This window comes from Heloderma suspectum, chromosome 5 (assembly GCF_057233095.1).
Source record: "Heloderma suspectum isolate Gila_16-S chromosome 5, 16-S_ref, whole genome shotgun sequence".
NCBI classification, from domain to species: Eukaryota; Metazoa; Chordata; class Lepidosauria; order Squamata; family Helodermatidae; genus Heloderma; species Heloderma suspectum.
In genome coordinates, this window is record NC_139462.1 from 96,518,558 (window position 1) to 96,536,873 (window position 18,316).

Here is an 18,316-nt window from a genome sequence, read left to right on the forward strand (position 1 = left end):
GTGCAATGGAAAAGACTGCTGCTTTGAAATAGACATTTTTTGGTTGCAATTAGTTTATGCACTGTGCTTATAATCTCCATCGCACCTTCCCTTATTGCGCTGTTGTGCAGTAACATGATTGTAAAGTTACACAACCGCAGTCCAATGTGTATATGGGACATAGTATTCAGTGGTAAAGGGCCGCTGAGTTATCCTTGTCAAAAGTTACTTTCAAGTAGACATGTTTTAGATATTCTTTTCTACATTCTTGTTTTTTCCCCATCTTCACAATGTCCATTGCACTTGCGCAGAGACATTCCCATTGCTTCAGTAAACAAACACCCCCCAGATGTCCCAAAGTAAAGATAGTGAACAGGGAAAGTGGCAAACGGGCCCTTTATAATGAAACAGCGCACTGCAAAATAGTTCAAAGTTAAAATAAAAAGTGAAGAGGGAAAGTGCTAGGAAGCCTATATCAAAGCCATGCAACTGTGAAATAGTGAATTGGGTGCGGGGGAGACAGAGACAGCCCACACAACAAGGTGTGTTTTGCTGACACAACAGCAAAATACACCTTGACCCAGGTCACAGACGCACCCCTAGGGACACGCAGTACACAGGATTTAAACGAGGGGACAGGACATATTACAGCAGAACCGTGTGGGAACTGTGTTTAAGGGGGGAAATGCAGTAACCTTTGAGGAAATGCTTCTATAGTAGAGGGAAGCTGCAGAGTGGCACCAAAGTAATGTGTCACAAACAGCTGTGATGTGCTGTCACCCCGCACTAAATCACCCGTGTAGATTGGCCCCGTGGATTTCTCTAATCCCCTTTTAAACTCACTCAAGTTGGTGGCTGTCACTACATCTTCCGATAATAAATTCCGTAGTTTAACTATATGCTTTGAGAAAAAGTTATCTATCTATCCCGAATCTCTCACCATTCAGCTTCACTGAATGACCCTGGGATCTGCTATCATGACAGAGAAACAAAATCTCCATATTCACTTCCTGCATACCTTATATAATCTTATACATCTCTATCATGTCACTCCTTACTTGCTGTTTTTCTAAGCTAAAGAGCCCCCCAAATTATAACCTTTCCTCTTATGGTACTTGCTCCAGCGCCTTCATTATTTTAGTTGCTCTTTTCTGCACCTCTTCCAGCTCTACAATACCCATCTTGTATTGTGGTGACCAGAACTGTATACAGTATTCTAAGTGTGGTTGCACCATAGATTTGTAAAAGGCATTATTATATTGGCAGTTTTATTTTCAACTCATTTCCTGATTATCACCAACATAAAAGTTGCCTTTTTTACACCAGCTGCATACCCCAAGATCCATTTCCTGGTCAGTTACCACCAGTTCAGACCTATCAGTGTATACATGAAATTAGGATTATTTTTTCCAGTGTGGATCACTTTATACTTTCTTATGTTGAACCACATTTGCCATTTTAATGCTCATCCCTTAGTTTACAGAGATCATTTTGGAGCTCTTTGCTTTCCCTTTTTGTTTTAACCATTTTAAATAATTTGGTGTTGTTAGCAAACAAGGCCACTTTACCGCTCATCCCTAACTCCGGATCATTTATGGACAAGTTAAAAAGCACTGGTCCCAATACAGATCCTTGAAGGAATCCTCTGTTTATATCCCTCCATTGCAAAAACTGTTTATTCCTGCTCTCTGCGTTCTGTTGTTTAACTAGTTACTGATCCATAAGAGGACCTCTCCTCTTATCCTATGACTGGTAAGTTTGAGCAGGAGTCTTTGGTGAGGAACTTTGTCAAAAGCCTTCTAGAAGTCCAAATAAACAGTGTCTACCAGATCACCCCTATTCACATGCTAGTTGACACTCTCAAAGAACTCTAAAATGTTAGGGAGATCAGACTTACCCTTGTAGAAGCCATGTTGATCCTTCTTCAGCAAGATTTGACCTTCGATGTGCTTAATAATTTTTATCTTTAATAACGTTTTTCACCAATTTACCCAGAAGTGATGTTAAGCTAACTGGCCTGTAATTTCCTGGATCCCTTTTTTTTTAAAGCTAACTGGCCTGTAATTTCTTTGGATCCCTTAAAAATATATATTACATTGACTAGTTTGCAGTCTTCTGATACAGAGACTGATCTTGGGGACATGTTACATGTTTTTGCTAGAAGATTAGCAATTTCATATTTGAGTTCTTTAGGAACTCTCACATTGATACTATCTGGACCTGGTGATACGTTGTTTTCAATTTGTCAGAAAGGCCTTGAACCTCATCTCCCGTCACCACTGTTTGTCTATGTTTCTCCGACTCCCCCCTCCTAACGATATCAGTTCAGGGATGCGTATCTGCCCTACATCTTCTGCAGTGAAGACAGGCACAAAAATCCAGTTTCTCTGTAATCCCCTTATCCCCTTTTAGTACTCCTTTGTCTCCCTTGTCATCCAACAATCCAGCCATCCCCTGCTTCTGACATACTTAAAGATTGATTTATGGTTGATCTCCTGATTGTCTTCTTCCACTTGGCAGGGGTGGGGGGAGTGATGCAAGTTAGTATTCTTTTTTATTCTCCTGATTTGGGTAAGACTTCCATTTCTGAAGGAAGCCTTCTTTTCTCTAATGGATTCCCATTATAATAGCTTCCTTCTCATAATGCTCAAGTTTCTCTGAGAGTGAAATAAGACAATGAAAAAGAGATGTGGCTGCCACTGAAAACAGCTGTCCTGAGTTCTGTGGAGTCATTGCTCTGTGAGTTTCCCTGCCCTCACAAGTGGTAGGAAGTAGCCTCAGTTTACAGCTGCACCAAAGCGTGAGTATTGACAAGTTCATTACAAAGTACTACATGAGCAAAACACCGAACCTGCTGAAACCAAGGGAGATATTTCAGTGGCTTTGGACTGCAATCTGTTGAAAGACATTACACAAATTAAGGACCTAATGGGAAGGATCCAGTAGTGTCCGTGTACTACCGCTGTTGAAGTTGCAGTAGCATAAACGAAGGCTTTTCTTACGTCAGTAGCACCTGCTAGCTTTACGGGAAAGTTGGTGTCATGGAAATGACAAAAAAGGGAATATTTCCCTTTAAAAAAAAAGACTCAAGGAATGCACACCTTGTCTTCAAGCAAAATTGCTCTCCTGGAAGCCTCCTGGGAATGTGACTTTGCTTGAAAACAAGGTGCATGCTCCCCTGAGCACCTTGGTTTAAAGGAAAAGCTGCTGCGGTGCCAAATTTATCATTGTACTAGGAAGCACTATTGATGTTGTGCAAGTGTGGGTTAAGCTAGCACAGTGTCAATAGCGGTGGCACATGGATAGTGCTGGATCCTTCCCAATGTTCTTGTAGGAAGAAGAGAATACTACTGACTTCAGTGGCTTGTCCTTGGAGGATCGGGGAGACAGTGGTCAGCTGGATGTGGCTTTGCCTACCTTTGATCCAGCTTCCAGCTGCAATAAAGCATTGCTTGTCTGAAGTTTTTAATCTTAATGTTTAGTTGTAGATGAAAAACTAAAACAGATAGAGGGATACTGACATTAGATTACTACTGTGTACTGACAGATGTGTAATACATCTCTGATTTGTGTCCCCAGCTAAATCATTTTTCAGTTACTGCTATAAACTGTTTAAAAAACTGGAAACACAATACAGTTTTTAGAATCCCATGCAGAGACATTAGAAGCCTAATATGCTGGTACCGTGTTATCTTTGCATATTAAGTGGTGGCTGGCATATGGACACAGTACGATTTGGTTGACCTTGCTATTTATTGCAACTAGGGAGTTTTCTGACAATGGCCTTTTTGTGTGTGACTCTGTGGCCTTTGGGACAAAGCTCCATCTCTAATCTCAAGCTTTTGTTGGAAGATAGGAAACCTAAATATCTAAACATGAATTCATAGCCAAAGTATCTCTACTTGTCTAGCTGCTGATTTGTTTATTTTTAAAAACAAAGTTAATCAGAACATAATTAAAGGGAAACAACTGTGTTGATCTTGATTCTTGAGAAAGGATAACATGCAAATTCAATTTTCAGTGAATGTAATTTGATGTAATTTTACAAATACATTAATTTGAACCCAGTGGCCTGGTCTGCATGTAACACTAACCCATGGTTTATTTAAACCATGGTTTGTTACCCTATCCAGGGTTTGTCTGGCAGAAAATTGGATAAACCATGGTTGGTCTTCTCAGTCCCTGGATTGTTTGTTTTCCTCCCCCTTCTCCCACTTGTTAGCTGTATCCCAACTTTCCTTTGTGGCACTGCAATACTGGCAAGTAAAGAGGCTGGAGTTTTTTTACTGCTGTTGCCCACTACCTCTATAGCCTGGCAAAACAACCTGTGAACAACTCATGAACCTAGGTTCACATGTAACAATAACCCATGGTTTACGGAGACCTGGCTGGCTGATGCGGCTGCTCCAACTCTGGCGGTCATGTGTCCAGCCGGATTTTCGTATGCACAGCAGCTGAGGGCTGGGGATCAGGGAGGGGGTGTGGCTGTTATATACTGGGAGTCCTTGGTCTTCACGAGGCCCCCTGTCTGGGAGACCAAGGTTGCTGAGTGCATGTACTGGAGTTTGGGCCCGAAGGGCAGTCTGGGGATTCTGCTCGTGTACTGTCCACCCCGCTGCACAAGTGACTCCCTGACCGAGGTGCTTGAGGTGGTCTCTGATGTGTGTGTGCAATCCCCTAACTTATTGGTGTTGGGGTACTTCAGTGTACATTCAGAGGCCATCCTCACGGGGGCACCTTGGGATTTCATGGAGACCATGGCTTCCTGGGAGCTGTACCCTATTCTAACTGGGTCCACCCATGTAGCCGGTCATGCACTAGACCTTGTGTTTGTTTCTGGAGAAGCAGGGAGTGATCTGGAAGTCGGGGGTATATCCACCACCCCCTTGTCATGGTCAGATCACTATCCGGTGACGCTGGACTTCTTGGTTCCACAACCCCTCCACAGGGGTGGAGAACCCATTAAAATGGTCCGCCCCAGGCGTCTTATGGATTAGAATGGATCCTGAATGCGCTTGGGGATTCTCTGGATCATGCAAACAGCCACTTGGTTGAGACCCTGGTGGGTGGGTGAAATACTGCAATCACTAGGGCATTAGATCGGGTGGCTCCGAAACACCCTCTCCCCCTGAACAGGGTTCAGACTGCACCATGGTTCAATCCGTGGTTACGAGCCCTGAAACAGGAGGTGAGATGGCTAGAGCACTGGTGGCGGAAGTCCTGCTCCGAAGACGATCAGACATGGGCTAGAGCTGTGTCTTCAGCCTATCACGTGGCGATGAAGGCAGCAAAAAAAGAATACTATGCTGCCTCTATCGCATCCGCAGAGTGCTGTCCCAGGAGGCTGTTCCAAGTGGTCTAAAGCCTGTTCAGACCAGTTGCTCCAGAACCACTGGAGCATTTTAAGGCCTCCTGTGAGGCCTCGGCAAGGCACTTTGCAGATAAAATTGATTGGATCAGGAGTGTTATTCCGTGCGCCGTGGATACAGTTAGTGAGCGAGAGGCAGCCTGTGGCAAACCAGTTTTGTGGGATCGGTTCCAGCTTCTTCCTTCTGATGAAGTGGACAAGGTGCTTTCATCTGTAAAGCTGACCACTTGCTTACTTGATCCTTGCCCATCTTGGCTCATTATGAGCTGCAGAGAGAGATTGGGTGAGGGGATCAGGGTGGTGGTGAAAGCCTCCCTTGAGGAGAGAGTGATGCCATCAGCCCTCAAGGAGGCAGTGATAAGACCACTCTTAAAGAAGCCCTCCTTGGATCCCCAAATTTTGAACAACTTTGGCACAGTCTCAAATCTGCCATTTTGGGGCAAGATCATTGAGCAGGTGGTGGCGATGCAGTTGAACGCACTCTTGGAAGAAGCCAATTATCTAGATCCATTTCAATTGGGCTTCAGGCCTGGGCATGGGACAGAAATGGCCTTGGTCGCTTTGGTGGATGATACGAGGAGGGCTTTGGATGGGGGTGAATGCTCCTTCATTTTTCTCCTCGACCTCTCAGCGGCTTTTGATACCATTGACCATGGTATCCTCCTGGACCGTCTGGAGAGGATGGGCATTGGAGACATCATATTACGGTGGTTCCAGTCCTTCCTCTCCGGCAGATACCAGAGGGTAGCACTGGGAGAGGAGGAATCGGACCCGTGGCCGCTTACTTGTGGGGTGCCACAGGGTTCCATCCTCTCCCCGATGCTATTTAACATCTATGTGAAGCCGCTGAGGGCTGTCATCAGGAGGTTTGGGGTGTGGTGTCATTAGTATGCGGACGACAGGCAGCTCTACCTCTCGTTCAAATCTTCACCAGGGTTGGCCATGGAATCCCTGTCTAAATGTCTGGAGATGGTGAGTGGCTGGATGCGGAGGAATAAGCTGAAGCTGAACCCTGACAAGACTGAGGTACTTTTGGTGGGAGATAAGAGGAGGTTGGGGGATGTTGACCTGGTGCTGAGTGGGGTACGGCTACCCTTGAAAGACCAGGTCCACAGCCTGGGGGTCATTTTAGACTCCCAGCTGTCCATGGAGGCTCAGGTGTTAACCGTGAGCCAGACAGCTTTGTACCAACTCCATCTGATACGGCGGCTGCGCCCCTACCTTCCCAACCATCTGCTCCCATCGGTAGTACATACCCCGGTCTCCTGTTGTCTAGACTACTGTAATGCACTCTACGTGGGGTTACCCTTGAAGACAGTTCAGAAGCTGCAGCTGGTGCAGAACACGGTGGCCCGCCTGATTAAAGGCAGCCACTGGCGTGATCACATCACTCCGGTGCTGAAGGAGTTGCACTGGTTACTGTTTTCCGAGCCAAATTCAAGGTGTTGGTTTTGACCTTTAAAACCTTATACAGTTCCAGCCCAGCCTATCTCAAGGGGCTCCTCCAGCAACACCAGATGGGCCGCTCAACAAGATCAGCCTTGAATGGCCTTCTCTGTGTCCCATCAGCCAGGACAGCTAGACTGGCGAGGACGAGGGAGAGGGCCTTCTCTGTGGTGGCTGCCACTCTGTGGAACTCCCTCTCTAGGGAACTCCGGCATGTTGTTCAGTCATTAAGTTGTGTCCGACTCTTCGTGACCCCATGGACCATAGCACGCCAGGCCTTCTGTCCTCCGCTCTCTCCCGGAGTGTGCTCAAGTTCATATTCATTGCATCGGTGATGCTATCTAGCCATCTCTTCCTCTGCTGTCCCCTTCTCCTTTTGCCTTCAATCTTTCCCAACATCAGGGTCTTTTCCAGGGAGTTTTCTCTTCGCATTAGGTGGCCAAAATATTTCAGCTTCAGCTTCAATATCTGTCCTTCCAATGAGCAGTCAGGGTTGATTTCCTTTAGGATGTACTGATTTGACCTCCTTGCAGTCCAGGGCACTCGTAAGAGTCTTCTCCAGCACCACAGTTCGAAAGGATCGATTCTTCGGCGCTCAGCCTTCCTTATAGTCCAGCTCTCACAACCATACGTTACTACTGGGAAAACCATAGCTTTGATCATACAGACCTTTGTCAGCAAGGTGATGTCTCTGCTTCTTACTATGCTGTCTAGGTTTGCCATAGCTTTCCTCCCAAGGCGGAAGCGTCTTTTAATTTCATGGCTACAGTCACCGTCTGCGGTGAGCTTGGAGCCCAAGAAAATAAAATCTGTCACTGCTTCCATTTCTTCCCCTTCTATATGCCAGGAAGTGATGGGGCCATATGCCATGATCTTAGTTGTTTTAATGTTGAGTTTCAAACCAGCTTTTGCACTCTCCACTTTCACCCTCAACAAGAGGCTCTTTAGATCCTCTTCGCTTTCTGCCATTAGGGTAGTATCGTCTGCGTATCGGAGGTTGTTGATAATTCTCCCGGCAATCTTAATTCCGGCCTGTGATTCATCCAACCCGGCGTTTCTCATGATGTACTCGGCATATAAGTTAAATAAGCAGGGCGACAATATACAGCCTTGTCGTACTCCTTTCCCAATTTGGAGCCAATCGGTTGTTCCATGTCTGGTTCTTACTGTTGCTTTTTGGCCCTCGTACAGATTTCTCAGGAGACAGGTAAGGTGGTCTGGTACTCCCGTCTCTTTCAGAATTTGCCACAGTTTGTTGTGATCCACACAATCAAAGGCTTTAGTGTAGTCAATGAAGCAGAAATAGACGTTTTTCTGGAATTCTCTTGCTTTCTCCATGATCCAGCAAATGTTGGCGATTTGATCTCTAGTTCCTCTGCCTCTTCGAAACCCAGTTTGTTCTCGGTTCACATACTGCTGAAGCCTAGCTTGTAGGATTTTGAGCATCACCTTGCTGGCATGTGAAATGAGCGCAATTGTACGGTAGTTTGAACACTCTTTGGCGTTGCCCTTCTTTGGAATTGGAATGTAAACTGACCTTTTCCAGTCTTGTGGCCACTGTTGAGCTTTCCAAATCTGTTGGCATATTGGGCGCAGCACTTTAACAGCATCATCTTTTAGGATTGATTGATTGATTGATTGATTGCATTTATACTCCACCTTTTTTTCCTCTTGCAAGGAACCCAAGGCAGCTTACATTACCCTCCTCCTCTCCATTTTATCCTCACAACAATAATCCTGTGAGGTGGGTTGGGCTGAGAGTCTGTGACTGGCCCAAAGTCACCCAGTGAGCTTCCATGGCTGAGTGGGGACTAGAACCCGGATCTCCCAGCTCCTAGTCCAACACTCTTGCCACTACACCACACTGGCTCTCAAATAGCTCATTTTAAATAGCTCAGCTGGAATACTGTCATCTCCGCTAGCTTTGTTGTTAGGAATGCTTCCTAAAGCCCACTTGACTTCACTCTCTAGGATGTCCAGCTCAAGTTCAGTGACCGCACTATCATGGCTATCAGGGATACTAAGATCTTTCCTGTATAGTTCTTCTGTGTATTCTTTCCACCTCTTCTTAATCTCATCTGCTTCTGTTAGGTCCCTGCCTTTTTTTGTCCTTTATCATGCCCGTCTTTGCACAAAACATTCCCTTGATATCTCCGATTTTCTTGAAGAGATCTCTAGTCTTTCCCATTCTGTTGTTTTTCTCAATTTCTTTGCATTGTTCCTTTAAGAAGGCCTTCTTGTCTCTCCTTGCTATTCTCTGGAACTCTGCATTCAGTTGGATATATCTTCCCCTTTCGCCCTTGCTTTTCGCTTCCCTTCTTTCCTCAGCTACTTGTAAAGTCTCCTCAGCCACTTTGCTTTCTTGCATTTCTTTTTCTTTGGGATGGATTGAGTTGCTGCCTCCTGAACAATGTTACGGACCTCTGTCCATAGTTCCTCAGGCACTCTGTCTATCAGGTGTAATCCCTGAAATCTATTCCTCACCTCCACTGTATATTCATAAGGGATATGATTTAGGTCATACCTGAATGGTTTAGTGGTTTTCCCGACGTTCTTCAATTTAAGCCGAAATTTTGCAAGAAGCAGCTCATGATCTGAGCCACAGTCAGCTCCAGGTCTTGTTTTGACTGACTGTATGGAGCTTCTCCATCTTTGGCTGCAAAGGACATAATCAATCTGATTTCGATATTGACCATCTGGTGATGTCCATGTGTAGAGTCGCCTCTTGTGCTGTTGGAAAAGAGTGTTTGCTATGATCAGCGTGTTCTCTTGGCAAAACTCTATTAGCCTTTGTCCTGCTTCATTTTGTACACCAAGGCCATGCTTGCCTGTTATCCCGGTGATTTCTTGACTTCCTACTTTAGCATTCCAATCCCCTATGACGAAGAGGACATCTTGTTTTGGTGTTAGTTCTAGAAGGTGTTGTAGGTCTTCATAGAACCGATCAACCTCAGCTTCTTCAGCCTCAGTGGTTGGGGCATAGACTTGAATTACGGTGATGTTGAATGGTTTGTCTTGGATTTGTACTGAGATCATTCTATCGTTTTTGAGATTGTACCTCAGTACTGCTTTTCCCACCCTTTTGTTGACTGTGACTGCTACTCCGTTTCTTCTAAGGGATTCTTGCCCACAGTAGTAGATATAATGGTCACCTGAATTAAATTTGCCCATGCCTGTCCATTTTAGTTCACTGATTCCCAAGATGTCAATGTTCAATCTTGCTATCTCATGTTTGACCACCTCCAGCTTACCTTGATTCATTGACCTTACATTCCAGGTTCCTAAACAATATTGTTCTTTACAGCATCGGACTTTCTTTTCACCACCAGACACATCCACAGCTGAGTGTCCTTTCGGCTTTGGCCCAGCCGCTTCACTCTTTCTGGCGCTACTTGGAAATTCCCTCTGCTCTTCCCCAGTAGTATATTGGACACCTTCCGACCTGAGGGGCTCATCTTCTGGCATCATATCTTTTAGCCTTGTGATACGTTCCATGGGGTTTTCTTGGCAAGAATACTGGAGTGGGTTGCCATTTCCTTCTCCAGTGGACCACATTTTGTCAGAACTCTCTGCCATGACCTATCCGTCTTGGGTGGCCCTGCACGGCATAGCTTATGGCTTCCCTGAGTTACGCAAGCCCCTTCGCCACAACAAGGCAGTGATCCATGAAGGGGTAAAGGAAAGGTACCTCCTGTGCAAGCACCGAGTCATTGCTGACTCCTAGAGGGACGCCGCTTGTGCTGGCGTTTTCATGGCAGACTATAGTGGGGTGGTTTGCCATTGCCTTCCCCAATCATTACTACCTTTCCCCCAGCAAGCTGGGTACTCATTTTACTGACCTCAGAAGGATGGAAGGCTGAGTCGGCCTGAGCCAGCTACCTGGGACCCAGCTTCCACTGGGATTGAACTCAGGTCATGGGGAGAGTTTCGGTTGCAATACATTTGCCTACCACTCCGCCATGCCCCCTCTTTAATGAGCTTCCGCCATGCGCTGAAAACTTGGTTATTCAGGCAGGCATTTGGGGTGGGTTTGGGTATTTGTAAATAATGTTTTAATGTATAATTTTACTGTTTTAAATTGTACTGTTATACATTGCCCAGAGTGGCCGGGTGACCGGCCAGATGGGCGATTAAGAAATTTAATAAATAAATAAACCCACAGTTCACAGCAGCACAAACCATGGGTTCTCTTTGTGGGTTGTTTGCAGTTAACAACCCATAGTTAACCCATAGTTCCATGTTCACATGTAACAGCAACCTATAATGCAACAAACCATGTTTGTCATTACGTGTGAACCAGTTCAGAGGGACTGTTTGCATGTAATGACAACCCATTGGTTCTGCTCAGAGCTGTTTAGGACCATTGACAAGGAAGGCTAAGTTAAAGAGTAGAAATAGTGTTCTCTCTCAGTTCTATCTGAAAGCAAGCATAAAGAGCAGCTCTCTTCGAAACCATCCAAGGAAAAGTCTGTCAGTGTATGAGACCCAAATCCTTCTGATTTACTACTAACTGTGAAATCAGTGTTGGAGAAAATAAGCGTTGCCTAAAAATCCTCCACATTTGAAGAGAGAACTTCAATGTCAGAGGCTATCCAGACTTATCTGAAGATCAAGATAGTCCTCGATGGTTAGGTCCAAGATCTAAGGTGGGAAATCCTACATGAAGAATTGCCTCCTTACTCAGTACTGCACAGGAATTATCCTGTTGACTGTCCTTTCATGAACAGCTATGTGGGATCTTTATTTTGAATCAAGTCATTGTCATCATTCCCACTATTATGATGATTGGGACAGTTGTTCTACATTTAGTTATAGAAGTGGGTGATGTAGATGGGGGCATGGTTTTGATCCTAGATAGAAACATGATTTATAATAATTGCATTTGTCTGATTGATTGGGTATGGCTCCTCCTCCTTAAAGATAACAAAAGCTTACAATTTATTTGGGGTTACGTACTACTTATGTCTGTATATTATCAGTGAACAGATGCTGCAGACAGACAGCCTTTAGGGCTAAAATGTTTAAATCAATAATGAAAGTTTTGTCAATTTGAGAAGCGGAAGAATAATTAATGTTTTTAAAAGTAAATAATGTATCTGCCGGAAAAACAAGGGATGTCAGTCATATATGTCCAGATGTGGCTAATCTCTCATCTGTGACATCTTCCTGATGTTTATGAGCTACCTCCAGTGTCAGAGGCAGTATGCCTGCGTACAGCAGTTGCTGGGGGACATGGGTAGGAGGGTGTTGTTGCACTCATGCCCTGCTTGTGGTTTCCTGGTCAACAGCTGGTTGGCCACTGTGTGAATAGAATGCCAGATAGACCCTTGGGCTGATCCAGCATGGCTCTTCTTATGTTCTTACACAAACAAATTGTTCTTCTGGCATGTAATTGGTTACTGCCAATGATAAACTACTGGCTTATCCTGAGAGTGGGAGGAAGAAATGTTCTCTCTGCTAAAGAGCTGGTCTAGTGGACTCATACAGTGATCTTTATCTCTGAAAAATCCACTCTGTTCTTGGTGCTGTTTAGTTAAGACTATCAGTTTGTGACATGTATTGTTTCTGTGTTTGGGTGTTAGTGAATAGGATTCCATGCCCACAGTGTTGTTTAAACTGGCTTCTGCTGGCCTCAGGACAGGACTTTTGGGCTCCACCTGGGATCCTCCACTTTCTGCACTCTCTGGCTCTGGGGTTGTGTCTCTCAAGATGTAGAAGGTGATTGGGTGCTGCTGCCAGTATGCGTGAGGCATTTAGCAGGGGATGAGATAAAAAAGGGGCTGGGGGAGGCATGCTGCGTTGGTGGGGGTGGAATGGGTGGTGAGTAGTCCCATGGGTTGCCAAGGGAGGCTGATTGAGTCCTGAGGCTGGAGTGATTGTATGCAGAGTGTGGTATTTGGGGTCTTGGTCCCCTCACTGCAGGGCCGCCCATGGTCTCTCAAGAGGTGTGAGCTTGCTGTCTCTGCTACTGGTGTTCACATGTTGGGAGTATTGTGGTGTTGTGTACATGCTGAGGGAGCATGGTGTCATGGCCACACCTCCAGATTTGCCAACATGGGTTGGATCTCTGTGTTTCTGGCTGGTGTGGGTTGTCATCTCTGCCACATCCTAAGATTGGTGGGCAGTGATCTTAGGAAAGCCACCCTCTCTTGGCCTTAGCCCCCATGTATGGGGATAATCATATTTATATACCATACAGGGTTGTTGTGAAGATTTTAACAGGAAAATGTGTGTGAAAAATCTTCAGCCACTATGAAGTGCTTTATCAATGGCGGTTGTTATTGTAGTATTCTGCGAAGTTGTTCTACTTTCTGCAGTGGGGTTGGTGAAACCTAAGAGTTCTGAGAGGAACATAAGGAATCACTTACTGTTGATTGTCAGCTGAAAACTGGGGACCTCTGGAATCAAGCACCAAAAAAGCTGGACTGAATTTAACATACTTGGCAGAACTTGTATCCTAAGGAAAGAGGCCATTTACTCAGTTCCTCAAAGTTTACTCCCCTATTAATTGGTCCCTGAGGAGATAATTAACTAGATATAACATTCAAAATGAAAGACTACATCTATTCAAGCACCTTCTGTATTGCTGAACTCTCCTTTTTGACACCTTGTTCATCCATAAAGTCTGAAGTAAAGAACCACGGTCTCCTTTGGGATACTGACTTTTAAGCACATGACATTTTTAGCACTAATCAATTAGTCTTGGAGAATAAAGTTTTCTTGTAATGATGTTTGTCCTATAGGAATGTCAAGGCTACCATGGAGCCTTAACTTAAGGCCACTTCTCATGAGAAGTTTTGCATCTAAGTAGAATATGCATAATTAGGAATGAGAAGTACAGCTTTCAAAATACGCTCCATCAAAAACATGGACAGGATCAGGGCCCCACTTTCTTGATTCTCTGATGTAATTCCCCACCCCATTTGAAACATGTATGTACTATTTCTACCTGATTGAGTTCATGTTTGTACTTAGAAATCCATGCCCAGATACAAAGTACCTTGTGGGCAACGTCCTTTAAAGAAGACCCATGAAGATTTTTCTGTCTTTCTCTCTCGCATGCGTATGCACACATACCCACAGAAGTTTCCAAAAGAACAGAATTTTGCAAGTCATACTGGGCCTTAGTGTGAGTGAGAATGTAAAAGGTTCAGCTCATAATTATTGCCATAAATTGATGTTATTTGCTAGGCACTGTTAGAGATGTGAAGGCCTGGAAAAATTTGGGAAAAACACGTTTTTTTCTGAGCACTGTTGTTTTTTTCTGAAAAATTGAACAGCTTTGAAATATTTTCTTTTAGAATTTAAGGCAAAGTATTTATATATTGTTACTCAGCCTTTACTCCCCCCAAATTTCTTAAAATGTTGTAATAAGAACACTTGTATAGAAATTCTAGAGATGTAAAATGTCTGAAAATAACAAAGCCATGGGGAAAAATATTTTTAATCCCCTCTGTAAGATTCCTAGCATAGTTCGTTTTTTCATTCCTTATTAAAAATTACTGATCTAAAGTATATTTTACTGATAGACATTTATGCTCAGTTTCCCAACATGTGAGTAGAGTCACCATTGTGCATTCATGACTGTAAACTGCATTCTTGACCGTTTGGGTTTTGTTGTATAGAGTCCTGTGTTTCTGATGCTGTAGCAGTCATTTAATGTAATTCTAATCTATTCAGAAAATAATTGACAAGTTTACTGAGTTTACTTTTTAAAGTTTTAAAATATAATGATAATTTTATGAGCAAACTAAGTCATACATAAATATAACTCTAGGAACAGAAAGGCTGCTTTACGTTCTTAAAGCAGCCCTCCCCAACCTCCGGATGTTTTGGACGACAGTGCCCAGCATTCTTGACCATTGCCCATGCTGCCTGGGGCTGATGGGAGCTGAAGTCCAAAATATCTGTAGGAAATCAGGTTGGGGAAGGCTGTCTTCAAGCAACAAAGTGATTTTAGATCTGTAAAGAGTGCTTAAAAATAAGTATTTTTCAAGTTTTCTGAAATTTCCAATTTTTCTGGGAAAAAAATCCAGAAATGTTTACATCTCTGGGCACTGAACACTAAGAGAAGTGGTATCACTAGAACATGCGTCCCCAACTTTCTTGGGTTGGTGGGCACTTTTCAAATTTTAAGTGTCATGGGTGCTCTCACGAAATGGCTACCATGGGGGGGGGGCCTTGCCCATTCACAAAATGTCTGCCATGGGGTGTGTAGCTAGTCACATTCCCAGAAGGCAAACTGATGATGCCAAAAGAAACATAACCTGCCCAAGAACCTAGGTACACGGCAAGACGTAGGGTCTGAGCTCCAAAACACAAAAAACATTCGTTTGAACCTGCAGTTTTCTGCTCCAACACCCATTTCACAAAAGGCAAACTGATGAAGCTTAGAGACAAGTAACTTGGCCAATAAACTGATTACAAAGCAGAGGTGGGGTCTGAGCCCAAATGCCAAATCACATATTTGCCTCCACAACACACAACAAAATGCCCACTTCACAGAAGGCAAACTGGTGGTGCTCAGAGAAACACAAACACACACAGGCAAAACACCCACCCACACCCTCCACACACAAGAAGGCAAAAACACACTCAGCACAGAAGAAAACCCCCCTCTTCCCCCCGAATGCTCCCTACTGACCAGCTGACCTTTTCCTTTGTTTTCTGGCTGGCTGGGCATGCTAGAATGCAGCCACACACCATTTTTATTTTCAAAGAATGTATCTAGAGCCCATGTGGAGCCCATAGACATTCTTGGTAATAAAGATGCTTCTGGAAGCCAGCACTTTGCTTTGCAACATGCCAGCCTCCAGTTTCAAAAAAATTGAAAAACATAAAATAAAAATTGGGCAGAGAGCCCGGTGGGTGCCATGAGAGGTATCTGCAGAGACATTGGTGCCCATGGGCATGATGTTGGAGACTCCAGCACTAGAAAGATGGTGAGGGGGAGCATGGCTTCAGTGATTCAGCAAAAACTGCAAAATCAGATTTTTCAGGTGGTGTTTTAAAAGAGGAGAGGGAATTGGTTTGACTCAGCAGCAGCAGAAGTAGAATGGCAGAACGCAGGAGAGAGAGACTGAAGCAGAGTGAGGTGAGAACATTTGTTTCCAGAATGGAGAGAGTGACAAAGAGAGTAAGAAGTTATGAGGAGGCATAAGGAAGTGAAGAACTTCACAATGTGTTAAGCTTTATCTATTGCTGTCAATCTTCTTAAGTTAGACACGAAGTCCTTGCTCCTGGCAATTCTTCAGGAGGACTAATCAGGCTTCTAGTTTAAATCGGGATTCTTGACTTCGCTAGGCCTTGAGCAGGGTTGCAAGATGAATACATTATTGGACATCATACCAGCAATGGCCAGAAGTCAAATCTAAAAGGAAAAACACCAGTCATGATGGCCCCCCCCCCCAATGAACTCATAGTATTGCAGCGTACAGCATGCCACAGATGGCCTTTCCGTCCAACAAGGAGTGCTAGCTTTCGGTTTATGAAACAAACTATTTTACACTTTCTCTAAACATAAAGTTTTGAGGGAAAGAGGGAAGAAGGTGTGCGCTCACATGGTTTTATCTTCTTCTTTGTATGACGAAATTAAATTTTGAGTAAGCTGCTATATATCATCACTGCTAAAGTTAAACTGTACAGCATAAGGGTTGACATTTTCAAATCACCATGACAATTTGCCTGACACAGCTTTAAAGGAAATAAATTCAAGCATGACCAGAAGTTCAAATGTTTAGTCTGAAAACACACATGGCTATGGATGCTTTTTTAGCCTTTGGGGGCTCAGTGTACAACCCTTTTGTCAGCTTTTAGCCATGCAAAAGTGTTGTCAGCTTGTTGTATATGATACTTTGTTGACTTCTTTGCCTTGATGTTTTGCAAGTGAAATTTCTTGAGTGTGCCTGCTTTTGAATCTAAAGAACTGAACTGAAGGAAAATAGCCATCATACTAGAAGTCTGTTAGAAAAGTGCAACTAAATCCAAAAGATGTGCTTCCTCTTGTGTAAGCATGAGAGTTGCTACAGCATCCATCTATTATAACTCGACGTGAACGATTGCATGAGCATTTGCAAAATAGCGTTAGCAGCTCTTTTCCTCCAGCTCACAGATTGGATCCAACCCATTATATCGGAAAGGAAACTTTTTCTAGTTCTGTCTTTGAAAACATATTTTGAAGCTGGAGAGAAAAATGTATATGGTAGTGCCAACAGGGAATGGCGTGCCTCTTGCACAATGGTGAAATCAGCAGGGTGGGGCAAACAGTTACCAGCTGTGGATCTCTTTTGATCCTATTGTTCTGGGCACATTAAGTGGCAGCAGTATATTATGTGGAAGTGGGGAAAAAATGGGTGTGCCAAGGGAACAGGGGCTCTTCCCTGTTGCCTTGGCAGGGCACATATTTTGGTTTTCCTTCCTTGTGAGTCCTCACTTCAGGCACATGGGCACATGCACTCTCCCCCGCAACTTTGGTTTTTGCCTAATCTAGTAGTTGATGACACCCACTACATCCATTACATGCGAAAAAAATTAAGTGGTAATTCCTATTTTGTTTTGTATAGGCAGACGCCAGCTATAATTATCAAAAAAAGAGGGGGCGTTAGGATAGCCTACACTGATTTTTCAGAGTGTTCTGTTTATATTTGTGGTGTGGTATGCATGCCAGTAACCAATCTCGTGGTTGCTGGATGGCACTGTTCTTGTGGAAGTGGCAAAACTGGGCCATTGTGTTATGGAAGAAGGCCATGCATTGTATAACTGGGAAAACCTCTTGGTGGAATGGAACCCATTCCATAAGTATTGCTGGCCTTGAGTAACATTTTCTGCCTTTAACTACTCATACACTGTTGAGAAATGTCTGTAATGTTGTTGTTTTTTTCTTTCACAGGAAGAGTCACCCCTGAACAGCTCAGCTCATATATCCTGCTCTTCAAAAAGAAGTTTGAAGCTCTTGAGAACCATTGTGGGCTTCTGCAGATTGCACTGGCTGTTATACAGACTCTAAAACACCCTCAAAATGCCAAATGGGACAACTGTCTGGCCTTTGAAAGGCTACTTGTGCAGGTACAGTACGATGTGAGCTTTATTACTTTTTGTGTAGGAGTAGATCATACTTAAGATTCTCACTTCTTATACTTTTGTGTTTCGCGCGCATGTGTGCGCGTGCGCACACACACACGCACACACATCCCTACTATGCCAGAGTGGCAGATCCCTCATAGGCAAAGAGCCTTCTCTGTAGTGGCCCCACCTGTAGAATACCCTTTCCAGAGAGATCCACCTGGCTTCTTCATTGTATACAAGCAGGCATTTAATATTAAATATGTTGCTTTACTAATTTTATTAATAAAATTAATTTTATTAATAATGGCTCTTCAATGTTTTCAATACTTTTAAAGTTGTTGGTATTTAATATTGTATTGTTTTGATACTATATTGTTGTCTTATTATTTTTATTCATTTCTTTCTTTTGTGTTTTGGTGGTGGTTGTTTGGTTTTATGATCATAAACCGCCCAGAAGGC

The 18,316-nt window shown here is 43.8% G+C and overlaps 1 protein-coding gene across 7 annotated transcripts in view; it reads left to right on the forward strand.

The window, feature by feature from the left end:
• The window catches only part of SCFD2 (sec1 family domain containing 2), a 252,196-nt gene that overhangs the window by 48,115 nt on the left and 185,765 nt on the right, over positions 1–18,316 (forward strand). For all 7 annotated transcript variants that reach the window (XR_014792160.1, XM_084856757.1, XM_084856763.1 and 4 more), the window contains exon 4: positions 17,682–17,857. Coding sequence is in view for 6 of the 7 variants with exons in the window: in XM_084856757.1 (XP_084712883.1) it covers positions 17,682–17,857 (176 nt within the window). In the remaining variant the exon portion in view is untranslated. The remainder of the gene's footprint in view (positions 1–17,681; positions 17,858–18,316) is intronic.